Genomic DNA, 20,659 nt, shown 5'->3' on the forward strand with positions numbered 1-20,659 from the left:
ATCCCTGCCCAGCCATGGAATCCCTTTGAGCCGTGGTGGTTAAAGTGGTGTCAAACTGGATTGTTTCCGCACTGTGTTTTGGACCCTGCTTTGCAGAATTAATGCAGAGGCCGAGGAGGAGGTTGACTGAAGCAAACAAGCTTGTGAGTTGCAGATGTCCCCAAAAGGCGACACTCCAGTTTTGCATGTTTGCGATTTCTTCTGCCCTAAAGCTAATGTAGCATCCCTGGTCTGAGTGGGGTAAAGAGGTAAAAGTCAGCAAAGTGGGAGACAAAAGGAATGCACCACAAAAATAACCCAGTTTGACACCACTTTAACTGCCGTGGCTCATTGTGGAGCCTTGGGAGTTGTAGTTTGCTGTGGCACCAACACTCTCTGACAGAGAAGGCTAAATGTCTCACAAAATGCCTCACGGGCCCAATTCATTTTGTCTAGGAGCATTCCTTGGGGGAAGCTAGCTGTATCTGCATGGCAGAAATAACCCAGTTTGTCACCGCTTTAGTTGCCGTGGCTCAATGCTGTCTTATTCTTGGAACTGAAACTTTGTGAGATATTGTGCCTTCTCTGTCAGAGATCTCTGGTGCCACAACAAATGATAATACCCTGGATCCCATAGTGTTGAGCCCTGGCAGTTAAGGTGGAGTCATAGTGGATTATTTCTGCTATGCGGATGTAGCTGGCAAGGGGAGAAATCGGATATTCCTTGACTGACCTTGCACGGCTGCTGCCACATTGCAGAGTTAATGCAGTTTGACACTGTTGTGGATCCATCCTATGGAAAACTGGGATTTGCAGTTTGTTGTGGCACCAGAGCTCTCTGACAGAGAAGGCTAAATGCCCACAAAGCTACAAATCCAGGGATTCCATAGTATGGAGCCATGGCAGTGAACGTGGTCTCAAACTGCATTAATTGTAAAGTGTAGATGCAGCTGTGGAAGGTCTAAAGAGGATTTCTTTAGTCTCTTGGCATTTTTTTTTTTGCCTCCCCCCCACATCAGGTCATTCCACTTGCCTGATTTAGCAAATGTTCAAGGCGATCTGCTGAAAAAAACAAAATGACTGAACAAAAAGAAGATTGTGCCCTTAGTAGGTTGCCTGGAGTACAGAGTTCAGTGGCGACAACAAGCCTAGATCTGATTTGGCAGATCTTGTTTGCTTTTGCGGAAGTGAGGAAGTGCAGAGGAGGTCAGGCCATTTTTTTAAAGTGATTTTGATCGGCTTTAAAGATGAAGCATAATAGCTCCTCTCAAATGTTTTTGTGAGTTGCTTATGAATTGTAATATATGTTGTGCTGAAATTGCAGGTTCATGTATTGAACACCATCTGTCTCTTCTGAAATGTTTATAGGCCTCAATTCACATTTTCTTTCCAAAAGTCTCTTGAAATGACAAACTAGAAATAGAATTCAAAGGCATAGCTGTGTTAGTCTGGAAAAGCAGTATGCAAAAGGATCTTGCAGCACCATTGAGAGAACTGAAAGAAAGAAGTTGGTAGCATGAGCTTTTGTAGACTTTAGCCTACAGCAGATGCATCCAGTTCAGATGCATCTGTGTGTGTATGTGTGTGTGTATTTGGCTTTAACAATTCTTAGACAACATGTCAAGAAACTTATTAAGAAATGTTTAAGAAATTAGGCCATAGTTTTGTAAAATGTGTGCTCAACTTCTAAAGAAAAGGGAAAAAATATTCTACCTTTGTTATAGCTGATATCAACATTACCTGAAGACATGCAACCTGGCCCTGACTTCCATGGACTTCCCTGGGAGCCCATTATCATCACGGCTTTTGTGGGAATTGCTACATTTGCCATTTTCTTATGGAGAACTTGCCTATCTGTAAGTAAGCTTTCAATACAGATATGTTGTTGGTTGGTGAGAGTCTCACAGCTTCGTATGTTCCTTATCACATGCTGTATTCTTCCTGTATTTAGTTGAATAAATATGAGTTGGTGTACTTTTATTGATGTATTTTTAAATGTTTAAAATTTGAATTTATGTTGTAATATTGTAAACTGGATAATTGTTTCAGTTATGTTTTGATAGAACTTATTGTAAGTCCCTGGTGGAAAAAAGTGGGGTATAAATCAAATAAGTAAAATATTTTATTTTATTTTATTTTATTTTTTGCATAGTGCAAATCTGCATACTGCATTTTAGATGTTTTGGAGAGCAATCCTCTATGTGTCTACTAATAAGTAAGCTGATCAGGTTTTTAAAGATTATGGTAAACAGGCCTTCCCTGGATAAGTACTCAGCCATAAAATGATTACTCCCATATACTAGGCATCATCTTACTATTCTATCCAGCATTGATGTAATAATATTAATGGTTTATTTTAATGCACTTCTTTAATTCTTTTTAGGGGGGATATTGTAATGCAAAGTAGAATGTTTTAATACTGTAAGCTGCTTTGATTATTTTATTACAAAAAGCGAGGTATAAATTTTTTAAAAATTATTTATTTATTCATTTATTTATTATTACAGTCCTATACCTGTTTACCTGGGTACAAGCTTCATTGAGCTTCATTTCCTCAGTAAGACTTCTCAGTAGACACTCATGGGACTGCTTTGTTCATTAGCTTGCGGATTCTTTTCTAGGTCCTTTTAATGAAAGTTTAGGAAACTTTTATATCTTATTAGAGAACAAAAATTGGCATCACCATAAACATATAACTGAAATGATCCATCTACTATTTATAAAGTAAATTAATGTCACAAAAAGGGTCTGGGAATGCCATGATGTGCTAAAAACACATTTGTATTTTATCATTGAAAGCCCTTGGTAGTACAACAAGCTAATATGAAAATATCATGACGGGCAACTAATCTTAAAATTGTCTGAGTAAAATTATGGGTGTTTACTTAACCTCTCCAGATTCAGGGTAGATTGTTAATTTAAATTAGTTGTGCTGAGGAGAACTATTAATCTCATGTATTTTGATAGATATAATCTTTTATTTCTGTTTTGAAGTGTAGTTGAATTAATTCTACATACATAGAGGCGGAGTAAACAAACCTTTGGCCTGCTTTTGAAGTAGGACAATGACCTCAGAAGCTTTTATTAGAATTTGCTTTAAGCTTGCTTGTGTAATGTCACTTGATACCTGCATTGGAAGTAATACATGTTGTGATAGTCCTATAAAGTAAAGCCAAATAAATGGTTTACTTATAACCATCTTATAACAACAACATCTTTTCCCCTTTCTCTTTCTGTTTATAGGTAAAAAGTAGAATGTATCAAGGTATGATTTTAATTTTTTTGGGTCTATGTCCTTTGAATAATTTTGGGAGAAGTGCTTGCCTAATGTTTTTAGAGCAGTTAATAACATAGGTTAATATTTGTGTAAGAAATCATTTGGGCACCTTGCTCTTCTTGGAACACTATATTTCATGTATGTTGGAATCTAAAGACCCCTGTACAATCCTCTCAGGCCTTTCCCTGCTCACACAAGGACTTTAATATCTGACTGCATGTTGTTTTGCTGTGTTTCATGTCACTTGGGAGGATTCCAAGTCTTAGCAAAGGCTTTCCAGTGATTGGGTGGCTGCACTGCGAAGAGGAAGCCTGATGAGTCCTTGCTGATATGCAAACTTTTAAGTTGTCTCTTTGCCTCACACTTTCCAAGGCATATTCTGAGTGTCACATCTTAACCTTGTAAAGGGATCTTGTAGCACTTTTGAGACAAATTGAAAGAAAGAAGATTGTAGCATGAGCTCTCATTGACTTGCGCCTACTTCCTCAGATGTCCATGAAAGCTCATGCTACCAGCTTCTTTATGTCAGTTAGTCTCAAAGGTGCTACAAGATTCCTTTGCCTTGATCAAATTTTGAAGAGAGCATACATTTCCAGACTTAACACAACTGTGTCTTTGATATCTTCACCTTTCCACTGAAATGTTGATGTGGCACCTTTCAGTATGAGGAGCACCTTTCTGTACTCCAGAGCAGGAAGAGCCTTCTCTGCTGCACACTTTGTTACTGCGACATACATGTCATAGTTAACAACTTGAGTTTAGTGATACCTTGATTTCAAGCTCACTACCATTCAGTAGTGGATGTCACTGCTGGGGCACTTTACTAAAAATTCTTCTTTTGTAGTTGTGGATGTACTTGTAATACATAAGGGTTATCAAAGTAGCCCAACTCTATAAGAAATGGTTTCATATTTGTCATTGATGTTCTTTTTTCAAGTGACAGAAAAACAACTTGTAGAAAAAATTAAGACCCTTCTCAAGGAAAAGACTGAAATGTTGGAAAAGATGTCGGAATATGATCAGAAGGTATTGTACTGTCTGTATGTCCTTGCCTTCTGAAAATAAACATTTAAATCACTGTTTATATAATTGAAAATGCATGTATTGCCTCTCATTTCTATTAGAGCTTTGAAGGGGGAGATTACATCTTGTAATATTGAAAATAGCTCCTAACGTTTTTACTTCTTTTTTGTGTTTCTTTTTTAACCAGATAAAAGAGGAAAAGGAGTCTGTAAAAGAGGCTCAGAAACAAAACACAAATCTCTCAGATGAAGCTGCAGGGCTTAAGGTATGGAATATAGACTACCACTTCCCCAAAGAGACTATGATATTTAGACAAAATTAACTTCTTGTTATTACCTGTTGTAGGACACAGTCAAGGGGCTTAAAGAAACAAATAATCTTCTAGATGACAGAGTGAAAAACTTAAACACCATGCTAGAAATGGAGAGAGAGCACAGCTCAAGAAAACAGGAACAAGTAAGTATTTTGTCCTATTTACTCATGATTTTGAGGAGCTGGTTGGTCTTTATTGCAGGAAAATGTTTATCTGCTATGGGTCCTGGTTCTAAGAACAAATGAATAGCTCCAGATTTTACCTGGCTGGGAAAGATAGTTCATAGTAAATGTGTAGGCTTAAACTCTGTCGGTACAGTATGGTGACATGGTGGTGCATTATGGCCCAGTATGCCAGCACAGTGCACTTTTTGAGAGGTGTTGCACAGTTATACACTCTTATCACTATCCAGAGAGGAAACTGCTGGCTCCCAAACAGCCTATTTCTTTAATGCCTGGCTTCTGGGTAAGTGCTCTGGGAAGACTGCCTTTCTATCCAGAGACTAATGGGAAAAACTTCTTTTGCCTTCCTGCCACCATTGTTGCACTCTTCGTATTCCTGTCACCCCACCACACCACTTGTTCTGGTATCACTGCTGAGCTCCTCCTTTCTTCAAGAAGCTAAGGAATCTATTTATGAAATAAGCTACTTTTAGCAATCTGTAGTTCAGTTTTAACTTCTTGTTATGAATTGTTCAAGTTGTGTGGGTTTCTATTAACCTCAAGGATGGCTGACCTATCCAGTGGTTTTTTGACATACACATCTTGGCAGAGCAGGTGTTAAATCAGCATAGGCAATCTTGAACCATATCTCCCATCATGTCCAACTATTGGTTATGATGGCTGGAGCTGATTGAGGTTGTAGTACAAGTCATCTGGAGGACTCAGGATTGGTTAGAGTAACTCAGATTGATCACATTTTGAAGACAGCATACATTTTCCTTTCTATTTCACAGATCATAGAAGCACAGAAATCTTTGGAGAAGTTGCAAGAAACCATCACATTGCATTCGGTAGAGCTCTCTGAGGTAAAGTATCTGAATCTTGAATACAAAAGTATTTTTACATCTGAGCTATAAAGATAATGGAAATCCAGATCTAAATCAGGGTGTGCAAAATGAGGACTAGAAGCTTCCTGCAGTGCCCAAGGGTTTCTTTCTGGCCCTGACCTTCCCTGGCTCCTTTGGATTCTTGATTTTATGTGACAAAAGAAGTGAATTTCCACTTCTGGAGCCTTCAGGTCACAGTTCACCATACACTGTTTCATATTCAAAAGCCCCTATCTTTGAAAACTGAATTTCCAGTTACTTTCTCTTTTCCCTCCTTCCCTTCCTTATGTTTTCTAGCTCATGCAGGGAAAATTGCCCCCCACCCACTGCAATTGCTCATCCCAATCTAAACATTAAAAATGCTAGCAAATAAAATTCTTGTATGTTTTTATATAGTTTTGACTAACATGATTTGAAGTTTAAGATGCAAATCACTGATATTTTTAGGTGCAGATAGCACTTAATGAGGCTAAATTAAGTGAAGAAAAAGTGAAATCTGACCTCCGTCGTGTGCAAGAAGAGAATGCAAGGCTCAAGAAGAGTAAGGAGCAAGTGAGTTCTGTGTTGAGTGAATAACTTACTGTTCTTAAATTAACCTTTGCCTTCAAAATATATTAGTCACCATATTAGGTGTGTTGAAGATCATCACAAGTTAAGTCATCACAAACATTACCTCAAGTGTTCTTAATATCTGCCCATATGCTATCCAATTATCCCTGCAGTTTGTCCCTCCCATTTGTATTTGTAGAAAGTTCTGACTCTACCTTTCTACAAATAAAGATGGGAGGCACAAGCTGTAAGGAGAACTGGACAGCAGATGGGCATTGCTGAAGAAGTCCAGTGGTTGTGATGAGCATTTAGCTGTGACAAAGCCTAGGTGAAGTTCAGGGGTAATGGTGGGTCCAAAGGTTAAAGGAAAAGTACAAACAGGGATAGTAAATATATCATTTGGAGCTAAGTTGGTAATTGGTTTGTACCTCCTACCTTTACATAACTTTACTCACAGGGAGCAAGAACTTGTATTTTAGTACTACTCCACATGTGTTTGACCCTTTCAGACATTATCCTGCTTTTATCATGTTTAAATCTAGTTATTGGAAGCCCAGTCCAAAACAAATGCTAATATGCTGACCAGCTCAAAAAGGCCCAGTGCCAGGTCTTTTGCAAGAATGAAACTTGATAATATCATGACTCCATGATCAGCAAGAGGAGCAGTCCCCTCCCACCTACCTTTCAGCAGCAATTAACTTTCTTCCTATGTACAGCATTACATCTGGGAGGTCAGTTTTGCCCAGGATAGCTTACTAACAAGTACATAGGAAAAGTGCCAGATCCAAAGATATTGGGAGAAGTCTTGGCCTAATGCTTGCTGCAGTGGAAAAAAATTGGTTTATTTATGAAATTTGGTAATTTGATGATAGTGAAGAAATGACTACAGTTTTTGAGAAATGTTTCTGTGGCTTCCTAACAGTGTTAGTATTATGTTGGCATGATATAGAAGATAGAACCTTTGGTTCAGCCCTTTCTTGGCTAGGTATATATTTAAAACAGCAGCTTAGTGGTGTTACTGTTATCAGCTGGTATGCAAATACTATCATTCTCACCTCCATTATTTGAGTGAGCAAATGGATGCCTTTTAAAAAGAAAGAATGGCAACTTTTTGGTGGGGAAGTGGAGAGAGTCTACAGTTAGTATTTAAGGGACAAGAAGACTAACTTAAGTCATATCCTTTTAGGCATATTGTCCATCTAGCCACTAAAGTGTAGTTTAAACCTGAAGTTTTATCTGGATGTATGTCATGTTAGTAATAGTGATATGTACTTATTTTTCAGTTGTTACAAGAAGCAGAAGGCTGGAGTGAGAGGCATGCTGAGCTCAGTGAACAGATAAAGATGTATCACAAGTCTCAGAAAGACATTGAAGAAGCACTTGCCTACAAGGAAAATGAAATTGAAGTAAGTTCACTTCTAAGTATTTTCATCTATATTCTGTGACTGAACTATTGCACCAAATATTAGTGTGCCTTGGCAGGTATCTTGATTTCAGTTTGTTTTTCACTACTGTTTTAGGTTTTAACTAACTGCATTATGCAACTGAAGCAGCTTGATGCAGATTCTGAGTCAGAAGGCAAGAGGGATGAAGGAAATGATCTGGCCAATGGAGAGATATCAGGTACTAAAATACTGGATAACAGAACAGATCTGTGAGTGTGATAACTATCTAAATACTCAATTTTGAGGAAGCAAAAACTGAGAGAATCTTTTTAGAACAGTTATGGAAATAAATGATGGTGGGTTATACTGTCTTTGGTAGGGTGTGTTACATCACTCAAGAAGCAAAAAGGAATTTGAATGGAATAGATATTCGTAACACAAGGCCTAGTCATAAGTGTCACAATTTATGGAGTGCATCTTACCTTATGCTAGATAAATTTCTTGAGTTGTGGGTAGGGAATTATCCATAATGTAAATAATTTATAAGATAAATAACTGGTTTGGATTGCTGTAGTGAGACTTGCTTTCTTGGATTAGTCATGTATTCATTAGCAGTTTCTAATGAATATTTATTTTTTTTTAAAAAATGTTGAAAATCCTTTGATTTGTGCAAGTCTAAGAAATAAACCATGAAGCCTTGATACAGTCAATATTTTAAAAAATGTTTGAATATTAAAAACAATGACATTTTTTCATTCTTCTAGATACCAGGAATGAAAAGATGAAGAATCAAATTAAGCAGATGATGGATGTTTCAAGGGTATGAGACTTCAATTTATCAAATGTAACATGAATCTGAGTGCAGCTATAGAGCGTCCAAAGCCGCCCCCCCCCCCCCCCCCGTGGATCACCTATCTTCTTTTCCAGACCAAAAAAGGCTTTCCACCCCCAGCTATTTGCTGACTAAAAGAAGTTCCACTCCCCCCCCCCCCTTCCTGCTCACCTTAAAATGGAGAAATATAGCATCTGTGAGCTGGTTGCACAATATACCCCATTTCCCCGTTATTTCAGAAGTGGTGCTTCTGGCACATTGTTTTTACCCATGGAACAAGTTTGGCCTATTTGTGTTTCACTTGCATTTTGTTTCCCTTTTGCAGGTAAAAACAACATTATCTATCATTGAAGAAGAAAGAGATAATTTACGTTCCAAGCTAAATGATGAAGTAGCATCAAGGCATGAATTAGAAGGTGTGTGGCAAAGAAATACATTGGGAATGAAATGTTCTGTAAAGGAACCACTGCGGTGGTTTAGCAATTAATCTGGTTCCTGTTTCCATTCCTTATAATGTTGTTAGAAGACTTGGAGCTGGTCCAACTGAACACAGGCTAGAACTGTTGGAAGGCCTGTGCTGTGTCAGCAGTGGCAGTAAAGAATTATTTCTTCTTTGCTACCATAGAATGTGCACAGTGCTGTCTCGAGTGGTCAGGGACATTTTATGCTGTGCCCCAGAAGAGCAGCACATAAACCATTGCACAGCTCATTGCGAAGAATTTACACAACACATTGTGGATAGAATTGATTGGATCTACACTAACTTGGATACTGTAGTTCATACTGGTTTGGTAAATGTAAGCTTGGCTCCTGTTTGTCCTGTATTATTGGATGCATTTCAGTCCATGTAACTTCAGGATGTGGACAGGGTCCTTGGAGATATGGGGCCGCCATAGGCATACTGGGTTCATATCTTTCCTGAATGTTTTGATCCTGCCTAAAAAGGCTGTGGTGAAGTTGTTCTTGGGATGGACCTCCACCATACGGAGAATTATCAGCTTGTCCCAAATACAGTATACATTTCTTGGACAAGGCTCTAGAGTGTATGGTGAGCTCCTAGCTCTAGCAGTTCCTGGATAAGAGTGATTATCTAGACACCCATTTCAGACTGGCATTAGGCATAACTATGGCATAGAGAAAGCTTTGGTTTGCTTAGTGGATGCCTTACACCAGGAACTAGACTGGGGGATGTGTCCTTGTTGGTTCTCTTGGATCTGTCCGTGGCTTTTGGTACCATCAACCATGGTGTCCTGGGCTGTCTTTCTGGGACTTGGGAGCACTGTTCTACAGTGATTCCAATTCTTCTTGGAGGGACAGACTGAGAAGGTGGTGCTGGGGGTGCCTCTTTGACACTCGGGCCATTGGTCTGTGGGGTCTTTTATCCCCCATTCTGTTTAATATCCATGTGAAATTGCTAGGAGAGTTTATCTGGAGTTTTGGGGTTCAGCGTCATCAGTTTTAGATGACACCCAAGTCTGCCTCCTCTTCCCATCTAACTCCACGGAAGTTGTTTCTGGAATAAATTGGTGTCTGCTGTCAATAATGGAGTGGGCAAGGGTGAACAAATTAAAACATAATCCAGACAAAACAGAAGTGTTCCTGGTCAGTCAGAAGATAGGGATTCAGCTTCCCCTGTGTTATCTAGAACCACTGACTTATACACCCACTGAAATTTCAGGTTTGCAGCTTGGGTGTACTCCTAATCTCAGACTTAAACCTAGATGCCCAGGTTTTGGAGGTGGCCTGCCTGGCATTTTTGAAGAAAAAAGTAGTGTGCTGGCTGTGCCTGTTCCTGGAAATGTCAGATCTGGCTATGGTGACACTTGCCTTGATTGCATCCAGTTTGGATTACTGCAACACACTATATGTGGGCCTGCCTTTGAAAACTGTCTGGAAACATCAGTGTATTGAGAATGCTGCAGCCAGGCTGCTCATTGTAGCTAGTTTCAGGTATCGTGTAACTCTCCATTTGAAACAGATTAACTGGCTACTGGTCCCTTTCTTATCAGAATTCAAGGTGCTGGTTATGACCTTAAAGGCCCTATGTGGCTTGGGCCAAGACTAAAAGACTATCTGCCTATATGAGCCAGCTCAAGCTTTAAGATCTATGTGAGGGGCTGTCTCTCAGTCCCACCACAGTCACATTGGATGACAATATGGGAAGGAGTCTTCTCAGTGGTTGCTCCCAGGCTATGGGACTCCTTGTCATGAGAGGTCTGGTTGGATGTCCATGTTCTTTTAGTGCCAGCAGACAAAGACCTTTTTATTTAGGTAAGCCTTTGATTTTGCAAAAGGGTGTTTGAAAGTGTTGTGCTGTACTTTTATCTTTTCAGTTATGTTTCAAATGTGTTTTAAGTTTGTAATGTTGTGCTTTTTAAATAGAATTGTTATTTGTTTTTAATTTTTTAGAATAAGATATTAGCTGAATTTTGGTTTTAAAGTATTGTAAACTGCCAGGAGAAAGGCACAATATAAATTCAATAAATTAATAATAGTTAGAAGCCTGAGACAAAGGATTGACTGGCTATTTCACATCAATATGTGAAATGTATCCTTTCCATCCTGTTTTTTGGCCCCTGTTTCTCCCTTACCAGTTCATAGTGCTTCAGTGGCAGTCAAAGCTGTAAGTGACATTACCTTGACTCTAGATAAGTCAGTTACTCTGTAAGTGACATTATCTTGACTCTAGACTCTCCTGTGTCCTCAGGCTCCCACATCTCAGTTTTGAAATCGTCATTTGGCTGTTCATTTCCATATTGTCAATTATGCATAAGACCCCCAAAAGCGATGCTGTGTACAGTTTTCCAATTCTACTTTTTTAGTGACTCATCTTCTACACCACATTATACTTCATATTATATTGTGCTATCAGGTCATTCTCTTTTTTGTTAAGTCTTTGCCTATTCAGCCCTGTTTCTTCAAGCCACTTTATCTCCTAATTAGCATCTCTTGTGTTCCTTTGCCCTTCATTCTGAAGCTTACAGCATCTCCTGGTCTTAAATTGGACAAATTTTTGTTAAATTTGCATTAAACTCCTTATTTCTTCACTTTAGAGTCTTTCTCTGATTCTCTCCTTATTTTCCCTCATCCTTTTATCCTTTTATCCCTGTGGGTTCCATGTCCCAGAGGATCCATTACTCTTGAAACTTCTTCCCAGTCACTGGCCTGCTCCATCTGATAGAATCATAGAGTTGGAAGAGATCACTAGGGCCATCCAGTCCAACCCCCTGCCATGCAGGAAATCCAAATCAAAGCATCCCTGACAGATGGCCATCCAGCCTCTGTTTAAAGACCTCCAAGGAAGGAGACTCTATCATCCTCCGAGGGAGTGCATTCCACTGTCGAACAGCCCTTACTGTCAGGAAGTTCCTCCTAATGTTCAGGTGGAATCTCTTTTCCTGTAGCTTGCATCCATTGTTCCGGGTCCTGTTCTCTGGAGCAGCAGAGAACAAGCTTGCTCCCTCTTCAATATGACATCCTTTCAAATATTTAAACAGGGCTATCATATCACCTCTTAACCTTCTTTTCTCCAGGCTAAACATCCCCAGCTCCCTAAGTCGTTCCTCATAGGGCATGGTTTCCAGACCCTTCACCATTTTTGTCGCCCTCCTTTGGACACGCTCCAGTTTCTCAATGTCCTTTCTGAATTGTGGTGCCCAGAACTGGACACAGTATTCTAGGTGGGGCCTGACCAGAGCAGAATACAGTGGCACTATTACTTCTCTTGATCTAGACACTATACTTCTATTGATGCAGCCTAAAATAGCATTGGCCTTTTTAGCTGCCGCATCACACTGTTCACTCATGTTCAACTTGTGGTCTACTTGGACTCCTAGATCCCTTTCACACGTAGTTTCATTCATGATGTTTAATGCCAGAAAATTTTAAAACTCCCTTCTGTCGCAGAAGCTGGTCTGCAAATTACCCGGTTCCTTAAGTAATTCACTGTCTTTGTCACCATCCAGTTCAGCTAAGAAATATCAGAGCTTTGTTGTCACAGATGGGATTCCATATGGATTTGTTTTATTGCAGAGCAAATCAAGAAGCTGGAGCATGAGTCCTGTTCCTTACAGACTGCAAAATCACAGCTAGAAAGTGAATGTAAAACTCTGCAACAAAAAGTAGAGATTCTCAATGAACTTTATCAGCAGAAAGAGATGGCACTTCAAAAGTAAGTACTGAAGTTTTTTAAAAAGAGCCAGCACCCTAAGGGATGTTACAAGATTACCACAGCCATTCTAATCTTGTGAAAGGCTACCCCTAAAAGGCTTCCTGTAAAAGGCTCACAGATAATATCAGCTACTGTCTGATCCTTCATGGAGATATGGTCCAAATCCTAGCTCTGCTTAGCATTGGAGCTACATTTAGTCTCAGGTTAGGTGTTTGGTATCTTAGGAAAGCTTCCTCATTAAAGTATCACTGCTCCTAATTAAGAAACCTGTATTTCAGCCATATTACACCGAACACAAGGTCAATTTGAGTACTTCTGTAATTGAAAGGCACCGCTTTCTTCAATTTCAGCAACTGGCCTTTGATACTTTATTATTGTGCCAGTACCTGAAAGAATATTGTTGTTCTGTATCTTCGGGCTGTTTCCAACTTATGGTGACCCTATCATGGGGTTCTCTTGGCAAGATTTGTTCAGAGGAGGTCTGCCTTTGCCACCTTCTGAGGCTGAGAGTGTGTGATTGCCCAAGATCATGTAATAAATTTCCATGGCTGAGCGAGGATTTGAACCATGGTCTCCAGAGTCATAGTCTAATGCTTAAACCACTACCACATGAAGGAACATTAGAAATCAGTAAGAAATAATTTATTTTGTTACTTTTGCTGAATATTATCTATAATTAGTTGCAGAGGTAGAAGTTTCCTTGATCTTCTGAACTCTCTTCATCATATGTTTTATCAGTAGCAGTGTATAATTACAGTAATAACTGTAATAACTATTAAAACCTGCTTCCTGATCAAGAAATAAAATTGGTCAGTTATGCATTTATTTTGAAATATCAAATAGCATTGCAGCAGTGTTGTAAACTTTACATGCTAAGTCTATGCGCTTATGACATCTTGATTGTGGAACTATTGGTATTCATGTAGTAAGAAGGAGATCTGGGCACATACAGAAGCCATGTCTTACTGCCTTCTAGTTTCGCATGACTGAATGTGCTCAGCTTCATAAAGGTTCCTGACTGGGAGAGCTCTGTAGGCATATTCAGCCAAATGTACTTACAAAGTCCTTCACTAATTAGTGAGCATGTGAGGATTTGAGGAGTTGTATTTATGTGTATGCCTGCATCTCCTCTCTGTACAGTGTGCCCGCGTTATACGCGGGCGCACTTTTCCCAGCTTTCAGTATATGCTGTAAGCTGCGTGGGGAGGAAGAGGTGATGTGTCCCATTGGGACGAATGGGGCGCGCATCCGTGGCGCACACACACTGTCCCACAGCCATGTGCACAAGCCCCATTCATTTAAATGGGGCTCGAGCATAGGTGTTTTTTGTTTTACATGGGGGAGTCTGGAACAGGTCCCCGCGTAAAAAAAAGTGCACTTACTAGTCTCTATTCTATACAGGGTTCAGATTGTTTCCTGGAAATAGGCACGCCAATAGTAGTAGTAATAGTAGTCGTTGTTCTGGCTCTAACATTCAGAGTGAGAGTGATCTTTATATGAATAGTTGAGGGAGGCAGAAGTGGAATAATGTCCCAGTTTTCTTAGTTGCTCCTTAGAGGGGGGGAAATAATTTTTTTAACATATGATTTCTTTTTCCTTGAATCATATTTTTGGAGACATGTACTAAATAATAATAAACATTATAAAACACAACAAAACATCCTTAAAATCTCACAGGACCAATGAAATAAAACTACAGGGCTAGTCAGGCAAGTTAGAAAAAACTTTAGAAACACATTTGAAAGATAGTTTTAAAAATGCACTTGAGATTCCTTTAGTTTGATTGTATTGCAGATCACTGTTTTGGTGTACTCCATGTGTTTTCATGTTGGATTACATCATATAAGTTTGTTCGAAAGGTTTCCAGAAATACTGTTGTTTCTGTACTCTTCTGGTTTCCAAACACATTATAACTTGAGAAGAAAAAGTAGTAGTATCAATAAAAGGGTGACATAGTGAAGAAATGTTGCTCAGTTTGTCCCCAAGTTTGTTTAAGCAGTAAATATGCTAACAGAGCTAAAATCTGGGTTGAATGTGATATCAAGCATGTAATGGGCTTGAAATGGTAATTCAGTTTTTTTGGTTTTTTGGATGTTTACACTTTCTGCCAGTGAGCTGAGTCACACACATCACTTTCCATTTAGTTTGTTTTAAGTTAGCTTTTCCCTAGGATTCTGTACGCTTCTCTTGGGGTAGAAGTGTTCTATGTACTGATGAAAGTGATGTACCCCCACTTCTTGTATCAGGGCTGGGGAACTGTGCATGGGGTGGGGGCCATTTTTCTTCCCTGTGACCACCTGATGGAGCCTCACTGGCATGTTTTGATGCACCTGAAGTGATGCAGCATCACTTTCAGCTGCCACTTTGACTGGTTTTCAGTATATATATATATTTTTCCTTTTTAGATGTGTTTTTGGGAGGTTTGGTGGACTAGGGAAAACAAATTGCTCCATTTTTAGTTGGTTTTGGAAGATTTAGGCTGGTTTGGGGGCAAAATTTTGCCTGAAAATTTGCCCCTGTGGGCTTTCAGGGCTTATGCTTTGAAAATTTTGAGGTTGTCCCATGCTGTCAACAGGCTTCACTTTGGCCACTCCTGCTTACGTTAACATGTTGAAGGACAACCCTGTCATACCTTTTTCTGAGGACCCCTTGACTTTTCCCTAGCCAGTTCTTTTATCCCACCCCTTTGATATGCTTTCCTAATTTGTGATTGACTATTGACTGTTCCCTATTGAGCTTCTCTTTCTTTTATTAATTATATAGCCTCCTGTTCTCTCCTAGGAAGTTGACACAGGAAGAGTATGAGCGGCAAGAGAAGGAGCAGAAACTGACTGCTGCAGACGAAAAAGCAATCCTTGCTGTTGAAGAAGTGAAAGTTTACAAGTAATTATAACATGTGAAAAATTATGATTTTTGTGTTTGGATTATGAGCAGAATTAATCTCTCAACCTCTTTGACAGACAGAGAATTCAGGAAATGGAAGAAGAATTGCAAAAAACAGAGCGGTCTTACAAAAATCAGGTGTGCTGCTATCCCAAGAGATTATTCCAAGAAAGGTAGATGGGAAATAGGAGCTAGTATGGAAATTAAAATTCTTTTTTTTCCTCTCCCCTCAATGTTTGAAGATTGCTGCACATGAAAAGAAGGCTCATGACAATTGGGTAAGGTTCTGGGGGGGTTGTTTGTTTGTCGGCTTGTTTTACTACATTCTAGATTTCAAGTATATTGCGTCATTGCATTTATTTTTGCGTAAGCTCTCCTTATATACTGGAGTAGAATAGAATATTGTTAGCAAAGCAGTAGTAGTCAATCTTATAAATGAATGTATATTTTCCTAATAGTACCTAACGTATACAATTTTTCCTCTTATAGCTCATAGCACGTTCTGCAGAGAGGGCACTAGTTGAAGAAAAAAGGGAAGGTGTCAACCTGAGGCAAAAGTAAGCATGTTTCCTCTGTGTAATTAGAAGTATTTTAAATATCAGTATCAGGCAATATTTAGAGACATATAGTTTATGAATATGTCCTTTTATGAGACAAGTTCCTTCAGCACTGTATAGTACAAATATTATAGCATTTTGAGCTTAACATTACAAAAAATATTTTTAACTAGGCTAATTGAAGTGAATCAAAAAATAGCTGCACTTCAGAGACCAGTAATCGTGAAGCCAACTGCAGGCTGGCCAGACCATCAAGTCCCCCCTCGCAGAGGTAAATATGCTAATCCTTTACTAGTGCATTGGAGTACCAGGCTGATCTTTTTGAAGAGGAAATAAGTGTTACATAATTGACTGTGCATTATTCCTACTAAATTACAGGTCCATTAAGTCGAGATGGATCTTTCGGGCCTTCACCCGTAAGTGGTGGAGCTCCTTCACCCCCGCTGATGATGGAAACCCCTGGACGACCCCTTTCTGCCAATCCAAGGGATGGGTCAAGAGGTGAACTTAGTAAGAAACTAATTTTTCCCCCTCCTGAAGTTACATTGCTACAAGAAATTCATCTAAATCACTGGCAACATCCACATCCCAAGAGTGCATTTATAATTGGACAACAGGACTCTCCTTCTTCTTTTTCTTTCTGCACTCCCTCCCATCTACTCCATTGGGTCTTCCAGTTCTTGAGAGCAGTGGTTTCCAAACTTTGTCCTCCGGGTGTTTTGGACTTTAACTCCCAAAAGCCCCAGGCAGAGTGGCCGTCAATAATTCTGGGAGCTTAAGTCCAAAACATCAGGAGGACCAAAGTTTGGAAACTATTGCTTTAGAAAGTTAGGAGGGGAGTGGGAGGAAGCTGTAGGGAAAAGCAAAATCAGTTCCACCTGTGGTGTAAATTTGTTTGATGAAGAGACACAGTTGGTACATTTCATTGGTTTATTCACAAATTAATATTGCTTTGATTTGTACCTGCTATCACCTCTTTGTGTATGTTGGAAGTGGCTGTAATGAGTTATTTGGCATTAATTTGTATTATCACTTAGCAGTAGATTGATCATTCAGTGATGAAGTAAATCATTATTACTTTGTTCCTGACCAGAAGTAATACAAACAGCTACTAGTTAAGAAAAATGCAGCTCATACCCTACAAAGACTATTGCCATTTGAATACTGTACTGTGTGTGCTCTTAAGTTGTAAAGCAGCCAAGAAAATTGTTGGAAATGTAGGAATTTAAAGTAAAGAGTTGCATATGTATTAAACTTTCAAAGTGTTCTTTCAGTTATGCATGTGTCATTTAAATTTGATAGTTAAATATACCCATCTGCATCCATTATTTTCCTTTTATGGATGAAGAATTTAAAAAGAAAATGAAGGTAGCCATATTATTTAATACTGTGTCTTAAGCCATTGGTTTACAGCCTAAGAGGTGATATACCTTTTTCTGTTCCATTGATTTTGGTAATTTTGATCTTTGACTGACTTTTATCTATATGCTGTAAGTCAGTAACCCCAAATGTTATAATATGCTGCTATTTCCTTGCTAGAATTATTAAGATAATTTTTAAGTCTATAAGCCTAGACATATATTTCATTATTACCATATACATTTGTGTATAAGTCAACGCCATGTATAACTCGAGGACAGGTTTTGGGGCCAAAATCAGGGCTTTTGATATGACCCCCAGATATGTCAAGGGTATAATTTGGGTCTCAGTACTCTTCCTTCCCCTCTGCAGCCTGGCTGGCCCTTTGGGAGACAGTTGAGCTGGGGAGGAAATTTCAGAGCCTAGCGCTCACTCTTCCTCCTCTTCCTACACCATCGGGACCACCCTGAAGGGACAGAGCCCTCCCTCCACGGCCAACTGTCATCGTCCAGCCTGGAGGGAGTGAGGGGGCAGGTCCTACACCATTGGGACCGCCCTGAAGGGACAGTGAGGGGGCGGGTCCAACACCATCAGGACAGCCCTGAAGGGACAGAGCCCTCCCTCCACGGCCAACTGTCATCGTCAAGCCTGGAGGGAGTGAGGGGGCGGGTCCTACACCATCGGGACCGCCCTGAACGGACAGAGCCCTCCCTCCACAGCCAACTGTCATCGTCCAGCCTGGAGGGAGTGAGGGGGCGGGTCTAACACCATCGGGACCGCCCTGAAGGGACAGAGCCCTCCCTCCACGGCCAACTGTCATCGTCCAGCCTGGAGGGAGTGAGGGGGCGGGTCCAACACCATCGGGACCGCCCTGAAGGGACAGAGCCCTCCCTCCACGGCCAACTGTCATCGTCCAGCCTGGAGGGAGTGAGGGGGTGGGTAGGGGCTAATTTTGTATTGCAATTTTTATTGTACACCGCTATGATCATTGCGGAATAGCGGTCTATAAATAAAACGTATTATTATTATTATTATTATTCTGCAGCTCGACAATCCCTTCAGAGGACACAGGGACTGGAGAAACGGAGGGAGCAAGCGTTTGCTCCCAGGATTCCCCCCAATCCTAGTGTCCTCCATCCTCTGCAAGACACAGGAACTGGGGAAAAGGAGGGAGCAAGCGTTTGCATCCTGGACTTTCCCCAGCCCAGCTGTCCCTTCAGGAGACAGCTGGGCTGCGGAAGAAGCTTGCGGGGCAAGCCTATTACCATATTCCCCCATATATAAGTCTACCCAGGGTTTTGGGGGGTCACTTTTTGGGCAAAAATTTGTCAACTTATAGTCGAGTATATATGGTATTCTAAGTGTGATGCATGGTCTCTCATCCTCCCCATATTATCCACTTAACAAACATAGGAGGCAGTTTAATCAGAAAATGAGTAATTGGCCTAAACTTACCGAGCAGCCTTCTGTCTGTATGTAATTGTGTTCATCATAAAACAAAATCCAAAGTACGTTGTGGTTATATTTTTAGTAGACCAACCAAAAGGCACAAAATATACCACATTGCATTTGATACCTACTGCCTTCTTCATAATTTGATACATACTGGCCTTGGGTCCCTTCTGGGAGAAAAGTGGCATACAAATGAAATAAATAAATATTTGTCAAGCAAAGGTGGTAAAAAATTATGTAGAGGAGGAAATGTAATGGTATGAGAGTCTGCATGTTATTTATTTATGGTATTTGTACCCCGCCCTTCAGCCCTAAAGGCTATCAGAGTGGCTTTGTATACAACAGCCTTGAGGGAAGGTTGATGCAGAAACAAAGATGAGTCCTAGAAGAAATGGACTGAATGCTAGGACTTTTCTGTGGATTCTTCCTTCCAGTGCAAGGCAAAGCATTCTTAATTTGGTTCCCTTTGTTAGGTTTTGGCTGGCATCTACTTGGTTAATCACAACTAAAGTAGACTCCCTGAATCAATTGTTGAATGGTGAATCAACACATAGGTAAATCCCATTGATTCAGTGGGTTGACTGTAGTGAGGGCTAACAATAGGATTTAGGCCTTTGTTAGTGCCTAAATTGATCTCCAGATTTGACAATGCAGAGGCTTATTAACAGACTCTCTGCATTCTGTCTCTGTCCTGAGTCTCTCATTTTCAGCTTTTAAAAGGAGGTGCTTTGTTGCCACCAATTGAGAAAGACATTTTTATTTTATTTTATTGCCTTAGTTTCCACTCCCTTCAGAGCCATAAATGTATGTGGCCTAACATTCTATCTGGATCAGCCCTCCCCCAAGCACCTTAAACAACCTCAGACAAAATGCAGTCCTTCTGATACTGACTCACTCACCTGCCTCCACACTGCCCCTAGATGATTTTGCCTGATGAAGAAGCTACAGGGTTTTATTTTTTACTGTTAATTGGTCGCATAAAGATATCACTGCACAATGTGTACTTGAATCTCGGTCTCTCTGGCCTCAGTCCAACATTGAAAATGTTGTTACTAAATTAAGTGGAAAAAGATTTTTCTTTGTGTCTGTGACCTGCGTATGGAATTCCCTTTTTCAGGAAATCAGTATATTTTTCTTTCTTCTTCGTGGTCTCTGCGAATCATACAAATGGGTTGTACTGCGCCTGCGCAGTGCTGCTCGGAAAACTTCTGGAATCACTGGACAAAGTTAACTTTGCAGCTTTTTGACGGTAGCTCTGCCCATCCCTTATAAGTCCCCTCCGTTTCTGCTCTTTCCCCAGTTCCTTCTTTCTGCCGCGTTAGCTGCTCCGGAACTTCACTTCTGCTTCTCTTGCTTGTTTCACTGGACTTTTTACTATCGGACCGTTTGACCACTCTTGATCTGATACACACACCCCCAATGTATTGTTGACCATTCTGTCCATCTTTACCGACCTCGCCTCTGGATTTTGATTTGGCTCACGATGTCACCGGCACCGTTTAAAAAGTGCGACGTCTGCAGGGTTAAGATTCCCGATCAAGACCCCCATTCATCTAGTCTTCTGTCCCTCAGGGAAGCCCACAACACCAAGGCTTGTGCCTTGTGTAAGTCGCTGACTCCTCAGGCCAGGAAGAACCGCGATTCTGCCTGTTGGCCGCCCTCTACCAGAAGGCCTCTGCACTCCGCTTCGGCACCTGCTGCCTCGGAGTCGATACTGGCTGCTGCTCGCCCTGTGGCCCAGAGCTCCACCACTGAGCCGAGTGCCACCATCACAGCCCCTGGGAAGGGCGGTGGAACCGAGGGAGCTCGCAAGACGAGTTCGAGGTCTAAG

General features: G+C 40.4%; 1 protein-coding gene across 3 annotated transcripts in view; it reads left to right on the forward strand.

The window, feature by feature from the left end:
- Positions 1-20,659, forward strand: part of MIA3 (MIA SH3 domain ER export factor 3) — a 56,507-nt gene that overhangs the window by 27,271 nt on the left and 8,577 nt on the right. For 2 of the 3 annotated variants that reach the window (XM_089529374.1, XM_089529375.1), the window contains exons 7-24: positions 1,704-1,835; positions 3,223-3,244; positions 4,194-4,282; positions 4,467-4,544; positions 4,625-4,735; positions 5,548-5,619; positions 6,088-6,192; positions 7,473-7,595; positions 7,710-7,812; positions 8,339-8,394; positions 8,732-8,822; positions 12,439-12,577; positions 15,359-15,460; positions 15,538-15,598; positions 15,703-15,738; positions 15,950-16,017; positions 16,191-16,288; positions 16,396-16,527. In XM_089529374.1, the coding sequence (XP_089385500.1) occupies positions 1,704-1,835; positions 3,223-3,244; positions 4,194-4,282; positions 4,467-4,544; positions 4,625-4,735; positions 5,548-5,619; positions 6,088-6,192; positions 7,473-7,595; positions 7,710-7,812; positions 8,339-8,394; positions 8,732-8,822; positions 12,439-12,577; positions 15,359-15,460; positions 15,538-15,598; positions 15,703-15,738; positions 15,950-16,017; positions 16,191-16,288; positions 16,396-16,527 (1,618 nt within the window). The remainder of the gene's footprint in view (positions 1-1,703; positions 1,836-3,222; positions 3,245-4,193; positions 4,283-4,466; positions 4,545-4,624; positions 4,736-5,547; positions 5,620-6,087; positions 6,193-7,472; positions 7,596-7,709; positions 7,813-8,338; positions 8,395-8,731; positions 8,823-12,438; positions 12,578-15,358; positions 15,461-15,537; positions 15,599-15,702; positions 15,739-15,949; positions 16,018-16,190; positions 16,289-16,395; positions 16,528-20,659) is intronic. The other variant, XM_089529373.1, reaches the window with a different exon arrangement.

The sequence above is a fragment of the Sceloporus occidentalis genome, unplaced genomic scaffold, assembly GCF_023333645.1.
Source record: "Sceloporus occidentalis isolate IW3139 unplaced genomic scaffold, rSceOcc1.0.p SCAF_6, whole genome shotgun sequence".
NCBI lineage: Eukaryota > Metazoa > Chordata > Lepidosauria > Squamata > Phrynosomatidae > Sceloporus > Sceloporus occidentalis.